A 26,414-nucleotide genomic window follows, 5' to 3' on the forward strand; every position below is an offset into this window, starting at 1 on the left:
ATCTTAAATATATTTATTTTTATAGAAAAATCGGTTTGACAAGTTCGTATATATAATAAATACAGTAAAAAAAAAAAAGAAAAAATACATGCGCGTAGAATCCACGATAAAAATTATTTTCAATCTTAAATATATTTATTTTTATAGAAAAATCGGGGAAAGAAATATCCGAACGGTTTGACAAGTTCATGCATATAATAAATACAGTAAAAAAAAAAAAAAAAGAAAATACATGCGCGTAGAATCCACGATAAAAATTATTTTCAATCTTAAATATATTTATTTTTATAGAAAAATCGGTTTGACAAGTTCGTATATATAATAAATACAGTAAAAAAAAAAAAAATCGGCTGCGCGTAGAATCCACGATAAAAATTATTATTTTATAATCTTAAATATATTTATTTTTATAGAAAAATCGGGGAAAGAAATATCCGAACGGTTTGACAAGTTCATATATAATAAGTACAGTAAAAAAAAAAAGAAAAAAAAATCGGCTGCGCGTAGAATCCACGATAAAAATTATTTTCAATCTTAAATATATTTATTTTTATAGAAAAATCGGTTTGACAAGTTCGTATATATAATAAATACAATAAAAAAAAAAAAAGAAAATACATGCGCGTAGAATCCACGATAAAAATTATTTTCAATCTTAAATATATTTATTTTTATAGAAAAATCGGGGAAAGAAATATCCGAACGGTTTGACAAGTTCGTATATATAATAAATACAGTAAAAAAAAAAATGCGCGTAGAATCCACGATAAAAATTATTTTCAATCTTAAATATATTTATTTTTATAGAAAAATCGGTTTGACAAGTTCGTATATATAATAAATACAATAAAAAAAAAAAAAGAAAATACATGCGCGTAGAATCCACGATAAAAATTATTATTTTATAATCTTAAATATATTTATTTTTATAGAAAAATCGGTTTGACAAGTTCGTATATATAATAAATACAGTAAAAAAAAAAAAAGAAAATACATGCGCGTAGAATCGACGATAAAAATTATTTTCAATCTTAAATGTATTTATTTTTATAGAAAAATCGGGGAAAGAAATATCCGAACGGTTTGACAAGACAGTTCAAGTGGCACGAGTGGAGGGAATACGGAAAACGCGTAATAACGAACCGTTTACAGAGGCAACCGCGGCGATTTCATTATCCCTACGGTTCAGCAATTTACGGACCATTACGGCAAAGTCCTACAGGCTATACCGGGCACGAGATAGCCGCATCGTACCATCCATTATTCATCACCCACTTCTCTCCGTTCTACAGTCTCGACTTGCTGCGCCCTCTGCGCGCTCTCCCTTTAAATCTTCCGTCGCGACACGGATTCTTTTTCTTCTTTCTTTCTTTGCATCCCTTTTAATTAACCGCCGATCGTTAAAATTCGAATTTTTCGAATTCTCTTATCGTTTCCTTCATTTGTCGCGCAGCGAATATATTCGTTAATATTAATTCATTAAGAGAAGAATCATATATTCTTTTTTTCTCTTTGCTCGTTTTTCAATTTTCCGATTTACGAAATTGTTCAATTAGAGAAACGGAGGAATATTTTTAACGGAGATGACGTTCGCGAACGGAATGTTAAAGTTTTTACAAGTCCGGCCGTTCTGAATTTTTCTAACCTACCTTGACCTTGATGGCGATGGGAGGAATGCCGGGCAAGAAAGCCTACCAAATATCTCGGAGGGCGGAGTTAGTTAGAGCAGCAGGTATTTCCTTTGTAAACCTCCAAGTCACTCCTATTTTTCTCCAATCATTTTACATTTTCTTTTCTTATTAAAACATTATTGTAAAAATTTAGTAATTACTTGTAGAATTCAAATTGTAAAAATAATTAATCAAATATTGTTTGATATTAATCTTTCCAAAATAATTTCCATCTTTTTCAATTGGTTTCACTACCAATTTTCTCTTTCAATAACTCACGCTAGAATGGTAGCATTTTGTGAGTAACACAAGTCACGAAGATATATACTCTTGAATGCGCTAATTAATGTTGGAAAAAAGGAGAGGGGAGATAATTTATTAGGAACAGTTTTTCTTTTTTTTTTCTTCTTAAGTTTCGTCCGGAACAAACGAAGCCATAGCAGTGCTATTTTAAAGGCGGAGTTGTCAGTGGAGGTATCCCAAGTCCTCCCCTTTTCTTTCAAACGCGTCCCCTTCCTGGAGCGTCTTTTAAATCCAGTCCTCGCCCCCATCTAAAACCGACCACCATGAAGAAGATCATGATGGTGGAGCTTAAACGATCATTGGGAAGAAAAGACACTCGGTCAAATTCGGCACGGTTCGCTTTTAATAAAGACACATTTCATTTCTTCTTCTTTTTTTTTTCTCTCCCTTCTTTGTTGCCTATCTATATATATATATATATATTTTTGTTACAATGGTTATTTCCTTCCTGGGAAACCCCATTCTTTCCTTTTGCATCGAGAGATTGTATTATTTCTGTGATTGTGTTTAATATAATATGAATGAAATTTGTTATTACAATTTATGTTACCGCTGAATATTTATGAAAAGGTCGTAGGAATTATGTATTATGTATGATCCTTTCGTGAGAAATTAAAGCGAGAGAGGCGATTCGAAATTGTGTGTAAATTCGTGAGGTGTTAAAAGGATAATGTAAATGTATTAACGAATAAGTTTTTCGGTGAAAAAAAATTAATATTGACGAATGGAATTAGTATAATTTTATTATAATTTACATTTTTCGTTCGATTGATTAATAAATAATATTTTAATTTTATTATGTATAAATCGTGATAGTAGAAACAATTAATTATTATTATTTATTCTTTAAAAAAAAAATGTTAAATGTTTCTAATTGTTATACACGAAAAAAAAAGAAAGAGAAAAGAATCAACGCGGTAATTGCATTTAATTGCCTGTTCCATAGTACATTCGATGTAAAAGATAGGAGAATAGATGATTCGTACGATACGCAAAGGGGAAAATATGTAATGTGATTCTAATTGAATGAAATTCTAATTGCAAATACAAATATCTTTTCCGTTATCGAATTGAATTATTATTACGAATAAACGTATAATTAAAAAAAATTGTAAATACGTTTTGAACCACGCAAAACAGACATGCGCGTTTTCTTCAAAAAGAGGAAAAGATAACGCAATATTCTCGTCCCGCGTCCATACTTTTACGTCACCAAATCCTTCTCCTTTCCCGTTCCCCGAAAAGTCTAGGTTCCCCTTCCCTAGCGCCTTTCCCCCTCCCTTGTACCCAGTCCAAGTCTCGACCAACCCAAGTATCCCATTCGATTTATACGTATTACGCCTATAGACGTTCGAATTGCAAATCCATGTCGTGCAGTCGCGTGTACAGGCACGGACTAAGCCACGGAGAGAGATGCATTATTGTTATTGCCGCCACTATCCTCACCGGTTCAACGACGCGGTGGTATTAATACGTACGGTCGATGTCTTTCGTTACGTAACACTTAACTCGGCATAATCCGGCCCGATAGACTCGCCGATTGCGACCGTCCAAGTTTTCCCTCTCGTTATATGGCTACGTGCAGCGTAGGTGCACCGACACGTTACAAATTACTCTCGCGACACTAAAGTTACCTTTTTGGAACGTCTCTCGAACTGGTTCTAAACCTCGCGCACCGAATCTTTCGTGCGTTTCGATATTTATTCGTCGTATTCGCTCGAGCTCTGCCGTAGCGCCTCGCGCTCGAGTCGCGCTCGAGAGCCATCCCCACCACTGCTAGATTCACGCTAGAGGCGAAGCGACCAACTTCACGCGGAACCGACACGTCATACGTTTTTTCGAACGCTTCGGTTTTCCATCTCTCTCTTCGTCTATTTATAAGGCCAACGTATTGTCTATCTGTCCGCGAATAGAGATAAAAATAAGACTCGAATTTCTTCGTCCCTTACTAACTATATATACGTTCGTGGTTAGTTTCGAGTATATATAACGGATAAACATTGTATTCATTCGCCTTTTCTGGAAGAATAAAAGTAAAAAAGGAATAATCGGTTGACCATCTTCTCGGGTTGGCGCAAAAAATGCCGAGGCAATGAAAAACTGAAAGCGATCGTCCCGCAATATCAATACTGTCGTTGAAAACGCTATCAGTTGTCCCCGGTATATACTCTTGGAAGGCGAGATTTTTTTCTCTTTCTTTCTTTCTTTCTTTTTTTTCTTCTTCTTCTTCTTTCGATCTGAAAGAAAAGCAGAGTTAGTTGCGTGGACGAAAGCAAGCGGAATATGGCTGGTTGCACGGTCGTCTGTCACACAGGCGACTCCCTCTTGGAATCTTAATGTCGACGATATCATCCCGCGCGCACAAAGAGCATCAGTGTCCACCGTGAAACAGAAAATCATTGTAAACTCGAACCTCAATCGTTCATTATTCGCCACGGATGGAATATCGGCGCTGCTTACCCGATTCGTCTCAATAGTTGCATTTATACAAAGTAGACGTCTTTGATTTAATATAGAACTCTTGCCGTTTAACCGGAGAACATTTCTAATCATTGTTCTCTTCCGTTCCAGAACCTCAGCAGCCTCTACTTTAAATATAATTCCTAGCTGCTACTCCAGACGGGGGAGGGGGGAGGCCTACCAGCTAAGCTCGATGAGGTGAGTTAACGTTTACAATTAATAGAATACATACACATTGCGTGCACACCTTTAATTTCGTTTCCTTCTGTTTGCATCGCACGAATTATACGCGGTCACGATTTAGAAAACAAATAGCGGATCTAATTGCGATGTAATTGCTTCGTATTTAAGATTTTAACCGGAGATAGAAATTCGAGGAGGGTAAATTTGAAATATAAATTTTAAAATCGTTACATTTATTAATTCGAAAATATAAAATTTTTTTGTATTTTCTTTTATATTTCAAATTTAAAATTTCTTTCTAATATTTTCTTTTATATTTCAAATTTAAAATTTTATTAATCGGAATGTTTATTTTTTTTCGTTTATCGAAATGAAAAAAAACGTGATTCAAACGTGCATTTTCCAACTCATGATCTAGTAGATGAAATTTAAAATTTCTTTCTAATATTTTCTTTTATATTTCAAATTTAAAATTTCTTTCTAATATTTTCTTTCATATTTCAAATTTAAAATTTCTTTCTAATATTTTCTCTTATATTTCAAATTTAAAATTTTATTAATCGGAATGTTTATTTTTTTTCGTTTATCAAAATGAAAAAAAACGTGATTCAAACGTGCATTTTCCAACTCATGATCTAGTAGATGAAATTTAAAATTTCTTTCTAATATTTTCTTTTATATTTCAAATTTAAAATTTCTTTCTAATATTTTCTTTTATATTTCAAATTTAAAATTTTATTAATCGGAATGTTTATTTTTTTTCGTTTATCGAAATGAAAAAAAACGTGATTCAAACGTGCATTTTCCAACTCATGATCTAGTAGATGAAATTTAAAATTTCTTTCTAATATTTTCTTTTATATTTCAAATTTAAAATTTCTTTCTAACATTTTCTTTCATATTTCAAATTTAAAATTTCTTTCTAATATTTTCTTTCATATTTCAAATTTAAAATTTTATTAATCGGAATGTTTATTTTTTTTCGTTTATCGAAATGAAAAAAAACGTGATTCAAACGTGCATTTTCCAAGTGATGATCTAGTAGATGAAAATAATGGGATTGGAATTAAAAGCGAGCGTTTAAAAGCGAGTGGAAGCGTCAGTATTTACAAAGGTATCGGGCCGCAACGTTCTCTTACAACGTTCGCATAAGTAACGATGTTCGAGCAATAGCTTACCCGCACCCTACCATTAGGTCTAAGTATTTATGGGCTCATTCATTTCGTTTTATGTTTCAATTTGGACGCATTGATACTTGTTTGTTTACGTGTAAGCTGCCACTCATTCATTCGCCTTTAGTCGGCGAATACTTCTAACCAACCGTTATTATTATTATTATACCCCCTCCCTCTGCCTTTGTCGTCGCAAAACATACTTTCTTCAGTTCTGTATCATTCTCTATCTAGTTTTCGTTACTTACATTGCTCATCTTGCCATCTCGATAACGAAGCCGATGAATCTTGTATTTCCGTGTATTATGCTTCCTCCATGCTTTCTAAATGAATTATGAAATATCGAACGGCGAGATTTTCGATCTTATTAACTTCAATCAAGGATACGAAACGATCGCGAGAGATATGATTTATGGATGATCCGTGCGAAAAACAGATTATTCGTGAAAAAAAAAAAAGAACGACTGATGATCAAGAGACGCGCAAAAAAGGAATGGAAATTAATAATTCGTTATTTTAATCGCGATTGAATTTATGCAAATCGGGCCCGCGTTTTCATCACGCTATATAATAAACCTCTTAAGTCGACAATGGCATCTTGAGTTCGTGATTTAACGCGGCATTGCGCTGGATACGTGTATATATATTATCAATATTAAAAGCAGCGACGGGTGTATTAAAGTAGGCAGCTGGCTCCTCCAATTACCTTAACGTCGATTTATTTCGTTTACGGTTGAAAATGATAACCGATTCGAATCGGGGCGAAAACCGATTCGAATCGCATTAAATATAGGTTTCGAGGTGGTAATTTCGAAATTTTCGTTCGACTTGGGCCGGCGCTGGACGGAACGTGTGAATGCCCCTTAATGTTACGTGTTTCGTTCGCGGACAGGTTTCTCAACCGGTAAGGTAGGCCGCCCATCAACTTTAACGAGTGTTCAACTTAGTATTTAAATAAATTGGCTAGCAATTACGTCTACGTAGGTGCTGTCTTCGCTCCATTCTTTTTCCTCTTTTCGTCTTTGCGCCATTTACCCCCCCTCCCCACTATCGTTACACGGCACTGCGTGTTTTAACCACGCAGTTTTCGCAGTTTCCAACGAGATTACCCGCGTGTAAAATTATCGTTAAGATTAGCTAACCAAAGACGCGAAACTGCCCCCGTGTATATTAATCTGTTCAGCTATTTGAACATTCACGTTCCACGGGACGATTTACGAGTGCAGCTGCGCAAAGAGGATTGGCAACCGTGAACCGTTTCATTTTCCCTTCCAGCGCGGTTTTGCGCCCGATTCTGGCGCGAGACGCGCGGCCATTTAGAATTTCTATTTAGACCCGAAAATGGGGCCAGAAAATATTTATGTACCGTGCAAGCGTCGAGTCAGTCGTCCAGTACGGCGCGTAACTTTTTTCCCCTCGATGAAAATATCGGCAGCCGAGAACTGTAGAGAGCTGCAAACGCATATTTCGCAGCTCTCCAGGTGATACTGCAGGAAACCGCCAGATGGCAAAGAGGACTTCTTCCATGTCCTTGGAACAAACCGAATCCTGCCTTCCTTCCTAATATACTGCAGATCGATACACGTACCGGTCGTTTCTTTTTTCTTTTTTTTCCCCCCTGATAATTTTTAATACGTTAACAATTATTATTATTTAATTTAAAATTAAAAAAAAAATTCTCTCCTTGTAAATTTTTTCCAATACTTATTATTATTCTCCATTTTGAATTGTTATAAATTTTTTTTTTTTTTGTATCTCTTTTTTCAATTATCCTGCTCGAATATTTATTTGAAAATTGAGCTTTCCTTTCTAGTTCGTGGAAAAAATTTTCCCTGTTATTTTTTCAACGCAATTTCTCTCTCCATCGCGATATAAAACGCGCCGCCCAGTAACGCCATTATCATCCAGCGGCGCGAGCTGGCCCTACATCGCATACAGGTTTTGATCCCCGAGAGTTTCGATCCGCGCGAATAACGACGACGAGAATCGTCGCTTATCTGAAATTCTGACGCTCGTTCGTGATCGAATATTCATCCTTGGCTCGCCCCCCTGGGGAGGCGAGGAAGGGAGGCGGTATAAGAAAGCAAAAGAGAGAAAGAAAACGAGGCCTGGGGAGAGGGAGAAGGAAAGAAGAAAGAGACGAACCAAAACGAGAGTCGAACCACAGTGCGTTGAACCATGGACCGTGGAGAGGAGTGCAGAAGAGCCACCACGGAGCGATGAAGAATGGATGCTGGTTTAGCAAGAGTGCAGATTTGTGCTCGAGTCGGGTGCAATGGCCCCCTTCGCTTTCGTGTCCATCTTCTCGTTGCTATAGCTACGCCGTATCTAATACCTCTCCCACCATCCACGAAACGGGCCGTTCGTTCCTTTTCTTTTTTGCTTTTGAAATTCATAAGAAGAAGAAGAAGAAGGGAGAATGTCGTCCATCGTTCATTCCTCCGATCATATTCCCCGATACTTTGGATTTATCGTACAGCCAATATTTACGCGCAGCGAAAATTAACGAATGTCTTGCCGCGCGATAAAATGGCGAATATTTAAGACGATTCTCTTTCATAAGCGAAGCAATACGTTCGAACAATCTGTTTAAACGATTTAAACGTAACGTTGTCTCGTTACGTTTATGAGAAATCGTAGGAGAGAGAGGATGTTGTGACGCAGGTGGATATTGTTTTGAATATAGAGGAAATAGTGAGAAGAAAGAAAAAAAAGAGAGAGAGAGAGTAATAATCATGAAACCATCAGGTAACTGTCGTCGGTAGCTACAGTGTCCGGTTTTGTGAGAACAAGCTTGGTCATTAAATAAACCCCTTTTAGTGGTTGGCTGGTTATCTTCAATGGTGTTTTAAAAGGGGCATTTAGGCCCATTTTGGCTACCCACACAGCCCCCGACACCCTTCCCCTCCCTCTGCGTTATGGTGGCTCTCTTCACGCCCCCACCATATTCGACACGCGTCCTACCATGCTATAAGCTTAAAGGCCCTGACTTTTACGATTCTGTTCAAGTGGTCATAAAACCGGAGTTTATTGCCGTCATGATTTCCAAGCAAACGGGCTGCCACCTGTCGGAGTCCCACAAAAGCGAAAACTGCATCAAGTCTCTTCATCTCGGGAAGAGGGGCTCTATCAATTCGGGTATTTGACGATTGCCCCCGACAGCTCGTAATAGCCTTTGAAATACTGAATCGTTAAACCATGGAAATCACGGTAGCGGTTTCCCGATTTCAATTTATTATTTTTATTATAATAATTAACGCTTCTTCTTCTTCGACTACTAATTTAAATATCGAAACCTAATTTATTAACGAGTCATTTTAAATCGAAATGCTTTTAGATTTATTCATACTTATTAAGATTGCATCGAGTAAGATAGGGTCCAAAGAGGAAGAATTTAAAGTTGATTGCGAGTGGTGGCGATTGATGGGATCGTAAACAGTCGCGAAAGTTGACATTATCGCGATGGTGGATAGTAATTTTGAAGCAAGAAAATGTATCCGAATAATTATTCACAGAGACTGAGTCATTCGGTGAATCGTAAAAATCGGAACCTTTTTTCCAGGTAGACGTATGGCGAAGTAGGTGGGTTATATCCTAACATTCATAATGGCGAAAGTGAACGAGCAAATAGTCCGGGTCCGGCCCCTGAGAGCAGCTTATGATGGGCATTACTCGGCTCGTTACGGAATAATTTACGAGGTGCGAACCGCGGGGGCGATAATCCAGCGACATTTACATCCCAATAAACATTCCCGATACTGGTGGCGGCGCGCGCCACGGCGCTTGCCCACTTTCCCTCCCGAACCTCACTTTTACGGCGTTTTAATTGTAGTCTAATTGGTCCGTAAAACGTCCAAGTATCTCGTAAAAGACGTTTATGATAACATTCTTGTCGTTCGTACCGGCGATCGCGTCATCGTCGAATCCGCAGACAAGAACATAAGACCGGTTCAACCTGAATCTCGTATCTTATAGACGGGGAGATACGGTTCCCAAATCGGGCAAATATTTACTAAATCTTCCTTCCTTTCCCATTCGTCTCTCCTTTACTTTCGTTTCGTTCGATCGCGTGACGATCAAACGTAAAGAGTGGACCGTTCGCAAAGACCGTTTTCGGCAATAACGATAATCGCAAGGTGCCTCGTTGATGTTGGTCGTTTGAACGTCTGAATGGATCTGGCAGCGTTAGTTCGCGGCGAAATACAGAGGTGGCAGTGCACGTATCCCCGCGAGCTGTGGGGGCGCCGGGAGGGCGAGGGGAACGAGCGGGTAGGAAAGGAAACGTTGCGTGACGCGCGTGGCGTGCAGCTTTCGCTCTACCGTACGGCGGCCGATGTGTCTGTATCCACGGCTGCTCGCGTGTTTCCACTGGTGGGGGTAACACGGGGCGGCGCCTAACCAGTCATGGGCGTCGTTCCAAGTTGGAACTACTTTCACATGGCGTAGGAATTTTCGTGCTGTACCGGCGTGGTACTCGTGACGAATTCAATTCTGATTGGTCCTTAAGCATAACCTCCTCCCTTGGCACCCTGTTTTCTTCCCCCTCCTCCTCACCTTTACAGCGACGCGGGCCAACACTTCTCATCTCCCTCTTAGCTACCGCAATTTCGCGTCTTACTCTCTCTCCCTCTCTCTCTCTCTCTCTATTTCTCTTTCCCCAGTCTCGCTCTTTCTCTTTCTCTTTACCTTTGCTAGTACTCTTACTCCCTACGTAGCAACCGTGTGTTTTCGTCTCTTTTCGTTACTCGTTTATCCGCCTATTCGAGCATTTCTTTTTCTTCTCTCTCTCTCTGTTATCCTCTTTCGGCCCTCCTTAACCTCTTCCGGCCTCGTCGACCGTCTTATCTAGTTTAGTAGCGGCTTGAATGCGATGCAGCTCCAAAGCCAAACAGTGAGAGTATACGAATTTAATCTCGCGGCACATCGTTGAGTTACTCGAACGGTCGACAGGGGGCGCTATGTAGTTTAATCGGCAGAAAGAGAGAGAGAGAAGAGAGAATCGGTGGAAGAGAATACGGAAGAGACGAGACGAGACGCGTCTCGTCGTCGAGAGGTGGAGCGAGACGGATCGAGAGGGTGAGTGGCAAGCGTGGAGGGGGCGTACTGTGCGGGGGAGGGGGAACCGAGTGTCGACGGAGCAAGCGAGAGAAGTCGGTTATCGCTTGGGAGAGGGGGACGCCGCGTGAAAGACAAGGAGGGAAAGCAGCGCGCGTTCCTCGTCGCCACGTAGAGGCACCGTGGAAGAGTGTGCGCGCGCGAGTGAGACGGTGATCGTTCGAAGGAAGAGAGGGAATGATAGTGGAAAAGAGAAGGAGGAGAAACGATGGCTGGTGGAAGCGAGAAAGAGTAATAGGGAGGGAGCGACAGAGAGAGACGGGAAAGTCATCGGTGGAAGGAAGAGAGGCCGATGGTGAAAGAGAGAGAGGAAAGGAGGCGAACGAGCGAGTAAGAGACGGAGGACGGTACAGAGTGGCGGTACACGGGGCGCGAGAAAAGCGGTAGTGTGCCGTGGACCACCGCACTGGCATACCGTGGTTCGTTACGATCCCCTTCGTACGTCGCTTCGTACCGAACCTCGCAGTCATCAGCGAAGTCACATTTCGGCTAGTGCTAGTGCAGTGCGGACAGAGTCGGAGCGGTTGCTTCGGTCCTTTTAAAAAAGAACGACCGAGTTTCCGAGACGAGACGCACGAGGCCCCGGGCCTGGTGACCGATTCAGAATATCATAATATCGCACGATATCATATCGATATACGAGATAAGAGGAGAGGTGTTCCGCGAGGGAGAGATCGTCGCGTGCCGGCCGACCGAACGTCGACGGGCGCGCACGCGGTAGAGAGAGACCCATAGCCAGTTTTATAGCCCGTCTTATTACCCCGGTTTATTGCGTCGTAACGGTTTAACGATCATCGCCCGTTTCCACCACCTACACCGCCGGTTCACTTCTCTTGCCGGTAGCGGTAACCATAACAAGCTCATAAAAGCCCCCGCCGCTGCCATGAGTCCCATTCCGAATTATACTCGTACGGCCTATTGACATTGACACTCTTGGGTGCAACCGCTTATACCTACCGATGACTTTTATGACCTCTTAAAACGGTTTAATGCCTGTTTGCTTGTCCCTTGTCGACGCTGTCACCTGTCGCCACCCGCGTCAAACAGCGTATCGGTGTTTAGACGCGACGCGCCTACCTCTCGCTTTTTGGCGCCAACTGCTACCGGAACACGGACTCGGAACTACCACGATCAACTCGTTCAACTCCTCGTTCTTCCGTGGGACGAACGGTGGATCTCGAACGGTGAACGGACCTTTTTGAACAAAACTCGGGGGAAAACGCGACGAGAAAAATATCGCGCGGAGCATGGACTCTTAATATTGTTCGCGATTAAAAAAAAAAAAAAAACTTATTTTTCCATCCTCTCCGTCCTCTCGACAGATTAGACCGAGAACAATATAGAATAACGAGAAGAGAAATCGTTTCGAACGAGGCCTCATTCATCGCAATTCGATCGCGAGTTATATATTTTTTTCATCGAGTGGCGGTGTTTCAGTGCAAGTGATCCAAAATACCCGGGATAATGAACTCGTATTTTGAGCAGACTGCGGGTGGCTTCTACGGAAGCCACCACCATCAGACAGGAGCCGCCAGTCAGCATCATGATCCAGCCACGGCAGCCGCCTATCGAAGTTTCCCCCTCGGCCTCGGTATGTCACCGTACGCGTCCACCCAACACCATCATCACACCTCCTCGTCGTTGGGCATACACCCGGGCGGTGGGACGAACACGAGGCCGCCCCAGGATTCGCCGTACGATGCGAGCGTCGCGACGGCTTGCAAGCTTTATTCGACGACGCCCGAGGCAACTGGCCACACGACATCCTCGTATTCGACCACAGCGGCCAAGGACTGTAAGCAACAGGATCAAGCATCGGCGCATCAGAACGGTTACGCCGCAGTGATGGCAGCTGCCGCCGTCAAGGACGTGTGGCAATCGGCTACCTCGGGGGCGAACAGCCAGAGCAATTCGGTGGTTCGCCCATCGGCGTGCACCCCGGAAGGGACGAGGGTTGGTAGCTACGGTGGTCTCGTAGGCGGCGATCCGGCATCGAGTCCTGGCAACAACAGTTCCTCGAGGTCCCTCACGTCGTCCTGGAACACCTGCAGTTTGAACTCGTCCGCGAGCCAACCGGTTGCCACGCAACTACATCAGCAACCCACCAACCATACGTTCTACCCCTGGATGGCTATAGCAGGTGAGTTTACATTCATAAGATAGATCTCTCTCTCTCTCTCTCTCTCGTACAGCGATTATCATAACAGCCGTGATGAAATATAGAAGCGAGCGTACATGATGTTTAGGGGAGAGAGAGAGAGAGAGAGAGAGAGAGAGCAGCAGCGGGCACTGTGTGTAGAAGACCACGTGGTCGGGAAAGGCGTGGTGGATCGAGTTTACTCGGCACCATTATACGCCAGGCTAAATCGTCGAACGTTTCACGGTCAACGTTTCACACGAATCGCGTAAAGAATCGAAAGAAGAAACTTTCTCAAGTTTCTCCGCGTTCCTTTTTTCTTTCCATTATATTTTTCACACGGCGAAATATCGAATGGATCTATCATCTATCGCTCTATGGATAAACAAATCATTCGGCTTTGAAAAATGGAAGACACGAGTATATACAATATCGTCAAATGTAAGTTGCCCGTTGTGTTGTTATGTCGAAACTGATCGTAACTTTTTTTTCTTTTTTTTTCCCCTCGCCGAGTCTATTTGTGCGACGATTGAAATACGACGTATCCGTCATGAAACGTAGCCGAGATAACGGATTTATAGTTGGCACTGGACTAAAAATATTCCGCTGTCTTGTGCGCGAATGAATGCACCGTGTGCCGATGGGGGATGGTCGGTAATAACTAACCTATCCGCCGTGAGAGCGACGCGCAAAGTGACACTTCCAGTTATCATTAATATGCGCGTGTCTTTTTTTCCTTTCTTCCTTTCTTCTCTTTTACAAGAGGCATCTTCTTTCAAGGGGCATCCGCCCCCGGAATCTTTAAAAAAAAGAAATATCTTACCGCCTCCTCTCGTCCTTTTGGTTCCTCGCCAATATCAATCTTTCGCGCGTCTTTCATCGATCTTCAGTTTCATAACTTTCGAACCGAGCCAAGTAGCCTTTCCTGTTCCTCTAACGTACAAAGTTAGCCACGATTACTTTACGTATTGCGACGTGAAAAAGAAGGTCTCTCTCGTTTAGATATCCATATACGTACGCTACGTTTTCCTGTCCCATATTCGTGTAATTTGCGTTATTAAGCGTTGAAAAAAAAAAACGAGCAGATTGTTGGAAAATCGGCGGTATATACACCGATAAAGTTCACTGTCTGGTGGATAGGTAGAATGGAGTCAAGTGCGTGTAAAATCGTCGGGCACGTCGAGTATAATGGGGAAGCCCCTCGTCCAATTGGGGTTCAAGTGCCTTCCTACTCACCCCTCCGGAACCCCGAATTCCGGTAGTCAGCTGTTTCTAGCGTTATCCTTGTCCCTCCCCTGTGTGTGTGTAGCATCCTCTCGCTTCGTCGAGCCAGCCAGATATATAATCACCTCCGTCTCGCTTTTTGGTCACCGCCTCTTCTCTCTTCCAAGCTCAGCTGGGTCTTAAACCGTTCGTCTTTCGTTCTTCGGTCCTCTCTCTCTCTCTCGAAGTAGGTCCCGTCTTTACCTACCGTGTTCCTCCCCTAGCCTCCTTCTCGCGCCCTTTCGTCTGGCCTCTCTCCTTCTTTTTTTATTTTTCCCTCCCGCTGCAGGACCACTCTTGAGGCCCTCTCTCTCTCTCTCTATTCACGCATACAAAGATGTAGGGGATTATTTTACGAGTTTTCGTGACGTAGGCCCGCGCGTGCTTATTCAAAGACAAGAAAACGGGATTTTATCGAACCTTATTCTTCACGCCCTTCTATAAATACTAAATTCGAAGAGGAATTTTAATATTGAAGAGGATGTTTGCGCTCTCGTTTCATCCAACGCTGGGCTCAAACTGGCCCCGAGGAAAATAACCTCTCTCGGCATCGTTTTGCTCGCGTATTCCTGAATCAACTCGCCGTCTTCCATTCAATAACTGCAACAAGATTTATAGCCGATGAATCGCGCTCCGCTTCTTCGATCGACGCTTCTTCGAAAGCGGTTATAATATGGGCCACGGTGTAACCAGGTCGTAAATTACGCCATTAGCAGGCAATGTCAATCGTGATACGTAACATTCCATTTCCCAAATCTGATATATTACATCCTTAAAATTATTCAATCGTTCAAAATCGATAAAATTGTAAAATAAGAAAAAATATTCGAAATATGGATTTGAAAATTTGATTTTTATAAAGGTTAATTTTATTACCTTTTCGCACTCGTGAGATTTAATTGTGTAAGTTGCAAGTGTGGAAATCGGGTGGACGGAATGCGCGGCGATCGTAGGAGGAATCGTAGGAATGGGAAAAGGCGATTGATCGGCTTGCACTCTCGTCGAACAGGTTTCTATGCGCTTGGCGGATCGAAAGTCGTTGACTCATTTCGCCGGGCAAGTGCTCTTCAACGTCCACGACGAAGCCTCGATACCTACACGCGAATAAGAAAATTTATCGATACAGGATTACGGATTATTTCGTCGTAGATTAAAGCCTCGCAAATATAGAGCCATCAACGTCTCTGCCGGCATTCGTGCCTGTAATAAATAATTTCGCTTTATCGTCACGCACCTATTCGTACGCGATGTCGCTGCCGTCGGTTGACGAACGACGAATTCCGTATATCTTGGCGCGAATAAGAAAAATGTTCTTGCTCGTTGAAACAAATTATTCTTCTTCCCCTTTCAATTAAATTAGCTTCTCCAATAATTTGGAGGTTAGGAATTCTTGAATAAAAAAAAAAGAGTAAATTGCAATATTTGTACATTTTATTGGCAAAGATAAAGCGATTATTTAGTTTAGCTTATTTTTACGATAAGATTCACTAATTTTAATTTATACATAAAAATTCTTTATTTCGTAAAAACGAATAAAAAAGAAACGAGCGATATAATTAAAAAATTATAGATAATAGATTCAACCCACCTTGATTCATTTTCGATTAATTTTTCTATCTGTTATATAACGAACGCGAATGTGGCCAAGAAACGCAAGATGATTTATCGCCCTCCCCCCTCCTGTAACGGTATTCGCGCTAAACGTGGTTGGCGAGTGCGCGATAAGTGATTGAAGAAGTGATTATGCCGCCCAAATCGCACAAATCAGAGGAGGAGGGTATAGACACGGGTATCATTAACTCGGTTTTATTGCGGATCGGTGTTACGGGAACACGATCTCGGGACAACATTAACGCTCTCTTCGGCACTACCGTATACTGCTCAGTTGTGTATATATATATATATATACGTATCATACACGATCGAGGCGAAGAAACTTGATTGCGCGGAATGCATTTGTATCATTGGCCGTGATAAACATCAAAGGGTACACGCTGAGTTGAAATTCATTGTGATTTATGGGGGAGGGCCCGGCGAAGCATCGCCACCGTTTCCACATGTAAACGTCTCTCTTATTAAATGCGGTCGCGGTAATGAAGCGATATAACCGTGATATCGTATAATCGTCGTAGATGTATAAACTTTATTTTTATTCGCGGAAAAAGAGAGGAGAAATCATATTTATTCGACAATTATTATCGCAAGATTGAAACGGTTAGTTACAGTTTTATCGGCCACTCGTTTTCCCCGTCTCCACTCGATAGCAATTTTCGAGATGCATGGATCGTGGGTTCACAAAGGCCTCTCTTTCCGTCCTGTCGTATCACTTTCAGGGGCTGTTTTCAAATGCGGCCGAAATTTATGGCCCCTCATTGAAGGGTCTGCCGCGTCTATGGGGGTAATTAGAGGGCGTGAAGACGGAGGTTCGAATGCTATCTGTACACCACACCCCTCCTCCCCCCCCCCCGTGGTTCATTTATTCTCTGTAAAACTGCCTCGTTTCCCTCGAACGAATTATAATTCTTGCTTTCGTACGAAAACGAGATCGATATTATTAAATTAAATTACATTTTTTTTAAATAAACGGAAAAATAGGTGTTTTTTTTTTTCATTATGGAATTAAGAAAAGAAAAATAAAGATCAAGGTAAAAAGAAAAATTATGTAGCGTAACGTACTGTGAAGATTAAATCGTCCGATAATTCAACCCTATTCCTTGAGGCTGACCCTCCGAAATTGATTAAAAAAATGCAAAATATACGTGTTAGAAGTGGAAAGAATCGGTGTATTTATTCGTGTTCTTTTTTTTTGATTTACGCGCATCGATATCGCGTGGTAGTTACGGCGATCTTTATTGGATGGCTCGGAAACACGTACGAACGGATACTAGAGAGCTAACAAACCTTGAACTCTTGTGCCGAAGCGGCGAGATTCCCGCGTAAAAGCCACGTGGTCTCTCAGCCCGGCTCGACTATCTCGCTCTTCTATATCCCTCTCTTTCTCTCCCTCTTGCTTGGAGTTGGAAACGAGTATGGTGCTACTCGACGATACGACCGTTGCCAGTAGGTGTTACGTACCTCGGGGAGCAAGCTCGTTCAATATAAACCAGCTAGGAACAACGCTGTAACCGTAACGTTGACGTTTACGACGACGAAATCGTGGCTCGGCTCGTTTACCCCTCCCTCTTATGTGCCTCCACGCTTACCGCTATCGTCGCTGCGAGGTTCGTCGGTAATACAGAGCACATATCTTCGTATGTATCGACCAAGATCGTTCCGCGTCTTCTTCGTGTGCGGTAGAAATGTGTTTCGGCTCTGGAACAGAAACACGGGAGAAGTTCATTGTACAAATCATTTATGGGCCGACGGTTTTTACGGATTCGTTTCACGCGACTCGACTAATTAACCGTGAGTTAGTTTGTTACATAATAATAATAATAATCGTCTCGCATAGCCTTACCTGTTTTCTCACCCGCTTTCTTTCCATCTCTCGCGCCATTGTTTTTTTCTAACCTCTTCCATGGACAGTGACTGTGAAAAGTAATTAATAATTAATAATCGAACGAAGTACGAAGATCGCAAGGATATACACATCTGATTTCTTATACCTCAATGGCTGACAAACATGGCTTCGAGAGAACTTTCCACGTAAAGACTGGTTGCGAAACGATGTTTCGCATCGTTTCCACACGATCGACCATGCTTTCTTCACGAATCAATTTCAAGACTCTTATTTACAATCGGAAAATTGAAAAGATCGGATCTCGGCAAAGTTGCGTCGAATATAGGCGTGCGTATTGCACGCCCGTGGCCAAGTGGTTCAGCCTCTCCTACCTATAGAGACTGGTGTGACTAAAGTGTGTGAGTTCGTGCGTGCGTGTGTGTGTGTGTTCGCGCGTGGTAGTGGTGGTGGCTCGAACACTAGCTTACCGCGGCCTAAAGAGGCAAGCCAAGTAGGTGCGTTGATCGGGCATGGAGGCTCCACAGACCCTTTCCATGTGTTGCTCCGTTGGCCCGGATGGAGGATGACGTACGAGCCTCTCCGTATGACTTACTACGCCCTTTTCCCTTCTCCACGCCCGCCGCTTCTGCGTACTGTTCGCTCGAAAAACATTCGGGTCTCTGAAAATTACGTGGTCCTTCACATTTCGTCCATCCCGATCTCGCTCGGTCGAATTCTTTAAACGTGTTCGAGGTTTATAGATTATTACATATAGTAATTATTACGTCTCTTAAATATCGTTTTTTATTAAAATAAATAAAAATATAATTTCATGTTATTCTTGTTAGTCTTCTTATCTCGACTGTGCTCGATAGTTGTTTTTATCAAGAAATAGTTTTATCAAAAGACTTTTTTTTTTGAAGAAGCCCAATAATAGAAGCAAACTTAATATTCTTTCTCTAATATACACAGTTATTGAATTTATTTCTAAATTATTTTCTATTAATATTTAATGTAAAAGTTTATTTATTTATAAATCGTTATAAAAATAATAAACAAATTTATTCGTTTCTTTAGGATTAGATTATTTTCCATTTTTATCAAAATTTTTTATTTGATATTTATTTTGGCAAATCATGTTGGTAGGCAAAGGGTTGGTAATCTCTTCGTTAAACGGCCCGGCAAAGAGCTGGAATTTAAACGGTCGGTATATTTAACACCGTAGAAAATACCGAAGAAAAAAACGACTCGTGATTATAAACCGTTGTTCGATTTTCACCTATGTGCGACATTTCGTCGATTGATTTTTAATTCGCGGTCGTTAAAAGCGCGCGCGATACGAGAAAGAAAAAAAAAAAAACAGGTCGAGGAGAACGGCCATAGTGAGACAAAATGCCAGTAGAAGCGTGTCATTAAAAGTAATTGTTAACATCGATCAAAATGTATCGGGATATTCCCAATTTGCATATGCCCCACCGCATAATTTCACTTGGCGTATCCTTGGATATGTGTGTGTATCGTCAATCAATTTTTATATACTTTGCTATATACGCGTTATAAACGCGAAAACCTTGAAGGTATTAATCATCGGGTGTTGGGAATTCACCGCATGAAAGTGTAATTTCTGTTCCGCAGAATCACTTACATCCTGTCCCACGTTTTTCTCAATAACATTGCTGCCACTCGTAAACATCCATAATATTATTTCACGCGATTAGTAAACAGGGCTGGTCATCGTCCAAAGCAGCGCGATATACACGCGAGAGAATAATCGCGAATAATACCGTTTCGATACGATCTCCTGCTAAACATTACTTCGATCGCTTACCGTAACGCATAAAAATTCATCTGGATCGGAATATTGGAGTAGAGAGGAAAGGGGATATCGTTGTAAGTAGATAAAGATATATTATTTGTTGAAAAGCTCTCTCTCTCTCTCTCTCAGATGTGAATTTATTTCAACGTTGAAATAAATTCAAACGTTGGAGCAACACTTTTAAAAGGTTAACAAAGTGTGTTTTCATCGAGGCAGGAAGCACGGATGAGCACGATTATACGATGAACGTATAGCGATATTAATGTACCGGCGGCCGGTATCTCGGTACGAGGATCGAGAGAAGGACAGTCAGTAAATGTGTTGCGGTGGAGGAGGCGCGCGCAGGCGAACTGTTGGAAGGCGACGGTAGCCGATTTACGTCTCTATCGAGCGTGCGCGAGACACCAACCGTCCGTCTAGCGACGGTTCGATGTTAAACAATAGCGATAGTTTATTCTCGCCGCCTAAGAGCGGCGAGGAAAGAAAAGAAACAGAGGGAGACGCGTGAGTGGCGCGTAACGCGCGCGCAAAGGTATAGGCGCTTGGATCGCACGTTCAGCCGGCAGCGTATAGCGGCTGCCTACCAGGGTTCTCAATTTGATGGACGAGCTGTTCGCATGTACGAACAACCCGTGCGCGCTGCTGCCTCGCTTTCACACACCGGCAACGGCCCATACGCTGTCCGCCCGTTTTGCAAATTTTCATGCGGGAGGAGTTATCGCCCGGGATTAATCCCTCTCTCACTTGTTTGTCGTCAACCACTATTTATCAATTATACGAACCTCGGGCTATTTCTGAGCTTCTTGTTTCCCTAAAGAGAAGGAAAAAAAAAAACGTTATTTCTTTATTACTCCTTGAGACTTGTGAATCGAACTATATCGATTATTATAAGTTAAATTGTTATGAAAGATTAAATTAGATTACTTGCGAATCTCCTTTCTTTATTCGAATTGATATCGATTATTCTGTACATGAGTTTAGAAGATTAGCTGATATTTAGAATTAATTTTTTTTTCCCCTAGAATTAATAGTCGCATCAATTATGATATTATTATTGGAAGGTGGAAAAGAAAAGAAAAGCTTCTAAATCGCGTCGATGGATCGGTTGTGGAGAGGTTTTCAAGATTATTGCTGACAGTGGAAACACTGCGCTTTTGATTGGTTCGGCTTCTTACTCGTCTCTGTATAGCAGACTGCCATTTCACTGCTTCGGGCTGAGATAATGCATACTTTCGGATCGGCCGCGCTTCGTAGGCACGAAGAACGTGTTTAGGTGCTCGACGATCGGAACGACTACACCGGCAGACAAAGGATATGTATACCTGTGCCCGCAAGAAAAGATGAATACAAGGTAAAAATAATTGAATCGAAAAGTGTTCCTGCTTACGTTTTTTTTTTGCGAAATACTTGCTTCCCAGATGAAGACGTAAACTCGTATATTTCAAGCCTCGAGAAAAATGAATACTAACCGAAGGGAACTGCGTTCATACATTCATATTTAATTTAAATTTTATTTAATTTTTTTCTTATCAAAATCGTCCGATAACAATTCTAGAATCAACCTAAAAATCAAAAAATTTATTTATAGTGATTTTATATATAATTTTTCTCTAGGCAAAGAGAAATTGAATAATTCTTCACCGATAAAAAAAATTGAAATATAATTAAGGAAATTATAGTGACTTTTATATAATTTTTCTCTAGATAAAATTGAATGACGAACGGTTAAATTAAAAGAAATTTATTTATAGTGATTTTATATATAATTTTTCCCTAGGCAAAGAAAAATTAAATAATTCTTCACCGATGAAAAAAATCGAAATATAATTAAGGAAATTATAGTGACTTTTATATAATTTTTCTCTAGATAAAATTGAATGACGAACAGTTAAATTAAAAGAAATTTATTTATAGTGATTTTATATATAATTTTTCTCTAGAAAAAGAAAAATTGAATAATTCTTCACCGATGAAAAAAATTGAAGTGTATTATAATTTATATAATTTTTCTTTAGATAAAATTGAATTACGATTAAATTAAAAGAAATTTATTAAATTAAATTAAATCAAAGAAATTTATTTATAGTGTTATTAATTTATTTATAGTTATATATAATTTTTCCCTAGGCAAAAAAAAATTGAATAATTCTTCACCGATGAAAAAATTGAAATGTAATTAAGGAAATTATATATAGTGACTTTTATAGTAATTTATATAATTTTTCTCTAGATAAAATTGAATTACAAACGGTTAAATTAAAAGAAATTTATTTATAATAATTTTATGTATAATTTTTTTCTAGGCAAAGAGAAATTAAATAATTCTTCACCGATGAAAAAAATTGAAATATATTTAAGGAAATTATATATAGTGACTTTTATAGTAATTTATATAATTTTTCTCTAGATAAAATTGAATGACGAACGGTTAAATTAAAAGAAATTTATTTATAGTGATTTTATATATAATTTTTCTCTAGGCAAAGAGAAATTGAATAATTCTTCACCGATGAAAAAAATTGAAATATAATTAAGGAAATTATGTATAGTGACTTTGATAGTAATTTATATAATTTTTCTCTAGATAAAATTGAATGACGAACGGTTAAATGTATTTCCAACGATAATATAATCGCGATATTTAATTATGGACAAAAGTCGTCGATGAAACCTCGGTTACGATCAACATCGCGTTGGCGTTTCTTCTTCCCATCGATCTTCCATCCAGTTGCGTTACTTAGCGATTCGACGCGATACCTCGTCGTACGTGGAACTCGTTGAAATCGATGATCAACCGCGCATCGCGAGCCGTATCGCACCGTTTCCATCAACTCGTGGCTCACTCGAGAGAAGTGGAGGAGTGGGGGGCGGAGGAGGAGGAGGAGGTGGCTCGAGAGCGCTTTGTACAGCAAAAGAATATTCGATCGGTTTCTCGAGCCCGGTTCCTTCGCTCGATTCGTCCCGATTTCTTTCTGCGTCGTTTCGACGCCATCTGCACGCCACCATCCCCTATTCAATTAACTCTCGATGCGATCTCGCGATAATCGATAATCGCGGCGAGTAAACTCGGTTTTTAATAAATTCGAACTGTGCGCGACAACAAAGCGAAGAAGAACCTGCCCAGAGAACTGTTGCTGGCCGCCGTTGGCCGGCCATTACGAACAGCACCTGCCCAGCTCCTATGCTCCTCGACGACCTGACCGTGCACAATGCTTTTGTATCTCACGCTCGGCCTTCCTCCTCCATTCCGGTCAGGTTTCAACGACTCCAAAGGCACGAGCGGAAAAAATTACGAATATCGAGCAAACTTCTAACTAATTGCCAAGCAGACATCGATTACAGTTTATTCCATTCGAAAACCGGAACACATGGCGCACGGCCAACGAGTGTTACCCACAGCGGGTAAAGAACACGGAACATGATCATATGCGCATTTTAAATATTCTACTTCTTTCCGATTAACAACTCACGCTCGTCGCTTTATTTGTAATCGGGGATTAACCTGGTTAGGCTCGTGTATATCTGTCACCGATTCGTGTCATTACACGCGGAATGATACATGCGTTCCGATAATCTAAAAGAATTATTCGTGTTACTTTATCGATGCATCGCGAATACGAATCACGAATAATCGTTTCCTTTCGTCTTTCATTTTTCTTTATCCCGTATCGATCATTTTGCATCAATTTTTTTTTTTTTTTCCGTCGATTTCACGGGCCTCGGTACGTTCAGCCGCGTTCACGCGAGAACTGAATCGAAACCGTTCGTTCGCGTACCCATTTATTTCGTAGCTATTTGACCGCCGACGCGGGTGGGAAAGGACGACGGGCATAATTTATCCAGCTGAAACCCCTTGACCTTTTAAAATAATTGCTCGATCGTCGCTGTAGTGTGCCGGAACGAAAATTTCTTAATTTTACCGCCTCTTTCCCGTCGTACGCCCGATGATGTACGATTCTATCCGCCGTTTTTTTTCCAAACGGCCGCTCGCGCTTTTATCCTTCGAGCACTCGCGAACACGTTATTACCTGCCGGCCATATTAATCGTTCCAACGTTAATGATATAAACATTCTGAACATCCACGGAGACAATATACATATATATAGAAGAAGAAAAAAAAGTGTGTGATGCAGATATCGAAACAGGTCCTCAGCTAGAAGAAAGTAGAGATTTAATTAATTTTCTCGGAGCGCCACCGAATTCCAGATGCATGAATCATTGCATGCATCGACAGCGCCGAGTCCGACTCAATGAATGCTTTACACGGTGCACGGTCGCCGAAGGGAGGGCGCTCAAGCTTCTAATCTTGGAGTCCTTTTTGTGCCACTAAAAACGTACGGACAATCATTCGTCCGTGGCGAAATTACGCATTCGTCACGTGCGCGAGACACTGGCGCGTTTGTTTTATCGGTATGCGCGTGTGCGTGTGTACCGAGCGAGCGTGTCGTGCGAGCGAGGGAGAGGGAGAACGGCGGAGAGGGAGAAGGAGAGAGAGCAAAAAAGAGGCAGCGAAAGAAAGAGCCAGGGGACAACATTATCCCGCGATTAAGAGTCTCGCGGTTAAGAAGCGTATAACTCAGTGACATTGCGCGGTAACCGTTCGTAACGAATATCAACGTAATACATCGCGCATGCTCTCTCTCTCTCTCGCTCTCGCGTTAGATTTACACGGACGGCGTTGTGTGCGCACATTCCCGCGTGTATACGTGTATATATAAAGGAGTGGGGAGGGTATATGCACGTACGATTTCGCGACGCGTGGAAAAGTTATGACGTATTGCCATCGCGACATATTTATTAAACGGCGGGAACGATATTAGGCCGGCGTGAACGGACATTATGAGCTTAGGTACGGACAAGCGTTTGTTGTGCACCATTAGCTCGAGAAATTTACGGCTACTGGTAACACTGTCGCTCTTGGCGTTCTCCTGATTTTTTCTTTCTTTCCTCTCTCTCTCTCTCTACACCTTTTTTGTCCCATTCCTTGAACTCGACCATTCTTCTCCGCCATTTTTTCCTTACGGGGCGTGTACGCGACTATATTATACAAGCATAAGCGCATTTTAAACGGCGCGGAAATGTTAAACAATGGAAATACACGTGTTAAACTCGAATTGATCGTTGTAAGATACACGTTAATTCGATATTTACGATCCGAAAACAGGGAATACAATCGAATCGTAACAATTTTTATCGAGTTACGTAACTAATAGCACAATATGGGATCGTCTCGATGTGATTCTTTCACGGATTATTCGACTTCGGCGGAGACCTTGAAGATTTTGTAATAAGACGGCGCGTACGTGTGGCGTCCATAATTCTACGTAACGTAATAATAGCGGTGGCTCGAGGAGCTCGCGCGTGCCTTTCAAGAGCCCAATTCTTCTCTCTCTCTCTGTACATGTGCTTCTGTGATTTCGAAATCTCTACTTGATGAACGCTCGCTAGAAGGGAAAATTGTGACTCGATTTCCTTTTTTTATCTATATATGGGTTAATTGGAGCGTAGCTCAAGGCTACGGCTCAACCCTTCGAGTCATTCTTACCGGGCCCTTACGATTTCGAGGAAAAAGAAGAAGAAGAAGAAATCGGCTCGTTAAATTGAAAGAAATTCGCAGAAACGTTGCTTGCACGACAAGTTGTTTACAATACTCGTTCACTTTCCAAAAGTTCCGCGATCCGTATCCGTTTTAATTGGTTTCGAAGGAAAAAATTTTCTTTACGATAATTCGAGTGATTTTTATTTCCTTTAATCAATAATCTTCATCTTATTTTATTTATCGAAACAAACGGATGCGCTTAGATGAGGATAAATGTATAATTTGCATGGAGGATTGAAGGTGTTCGACAAGGGAAAATCTAATAGGCATTTCTCGTTTTGCCAAGCGAAACGAGCGAAGCAACGTTCATTAGACGGCGGCCACGAGATCTCGACCACGACTCCCCGACTTTTTTTCCCTCCGCCCGAAGCAGGTTTTCTCTAGGAATGCACGCAGTCGGTTGTTTGATTTATAGCGACGGTTAAAAGTAGTCTTGCATCTAACCGCGTATTATATATTACACGCGGAGCGAGGGGCCTCAGAGCAGCGTGCTGCGCCGACCTTACCTTGCGTATTTGCTTGGAAAAAAAAAGAAAAATCGATTTATCGAAGGAACCTCCATTTCCGCAACTCGTACTTTCGTCCCACCATTTTTTCCCATTCTCTCGTGCGCGAAATATACGAAAGTGTCGATCATTCTTCCAAATTCAATATGGCGGCGAACGAATTAATTCAACTTCGAACGAGCGACAGTTACCTGTCAGTCGCGATACTTTAATCTCTGAAACTATGCGGAAAATTTTAATACCCTTGTTTATTTATCCAAAGATCCAGAAACAAATTATACTTAACTTCAATTCGTATCTTTTTCTATCTCGCGCATCTCTCGTTCCCTAACCTTTTTATTACGTGTTTAGGAAGAGAGAGAAAAAATGTAGGAGAAGGGACAGTAAAAGTCGTAATTTGCCTGGACCTGGCAATAAAACTGGGAAACGGTCGCGCGGTCACGTTCGTCCTCGAGAGCGCGGACGCTTTGCAACGGAAGACTAAGCCTCCCCCCCCCCCCTCCGGCAAGGTATTTTCCTGATCCACGCAACTATGCGTCGCACGAGGGCCAATAAACAGGAATTGTCGCAGCGAGGAGTGGAGAGACCGTTAGCTTTTTCCTTTTTTTTTTTCTCTCCTGCAACCGGTCGTAAAACGTCCGGGGACAAGCTACGCGACAATGAACATAATAACTGTTACTTTTACCTTCTTTCAGAGAACGAAACCGAGAGCGGCTCTTCCGGGTTTTACCGTCCTCCGACTGGCGGCCA

The 26,414-nt window shown here is 41.4% G+C and overlaps 1 protein-coding gene across 4 annotated transcripts in view; it reads left to right on the forward strand.

Moving 5' to 3' along the window:
* The window catches only part of Ubx (ultrabithorax), a 146,609-nt gene that overhangs the window by 6,331 nt on the left and 113,864 nt on the right, over nt 1–26,414 (forward strand). For 3 of the 4 annotated variants that reach the window (XM_016916906.2, XM_026445701.1, XM_026445702.1), the window contains exons 2-3: nt 4,545–4,631; nt 9,351–13,043. In XM_016916906.2, the coding sequence (XP_016772395.1) occupies nt 12,368–13,043 (676 nt within the window). In that variant the 5' untranslated portion in view covers nt 4,545–4,631; nt 9,351–12,367. 4 annotated transcript variants of the gene reach the window in all.

The sequence above is a fragment of the Apis mellifera genome, linkage group LG16 (assembly GCF_003254395.2).
Source record: "Apis mellifera strain DH4 linkage group LG16, Amel_HAv3.1, whole genome shotgun sequence".
NCBI lineage: Eukaryota > Metazoa > Arthropoda > Insecta > Hymenoptera > Apidae > Apis > Apis mellifera.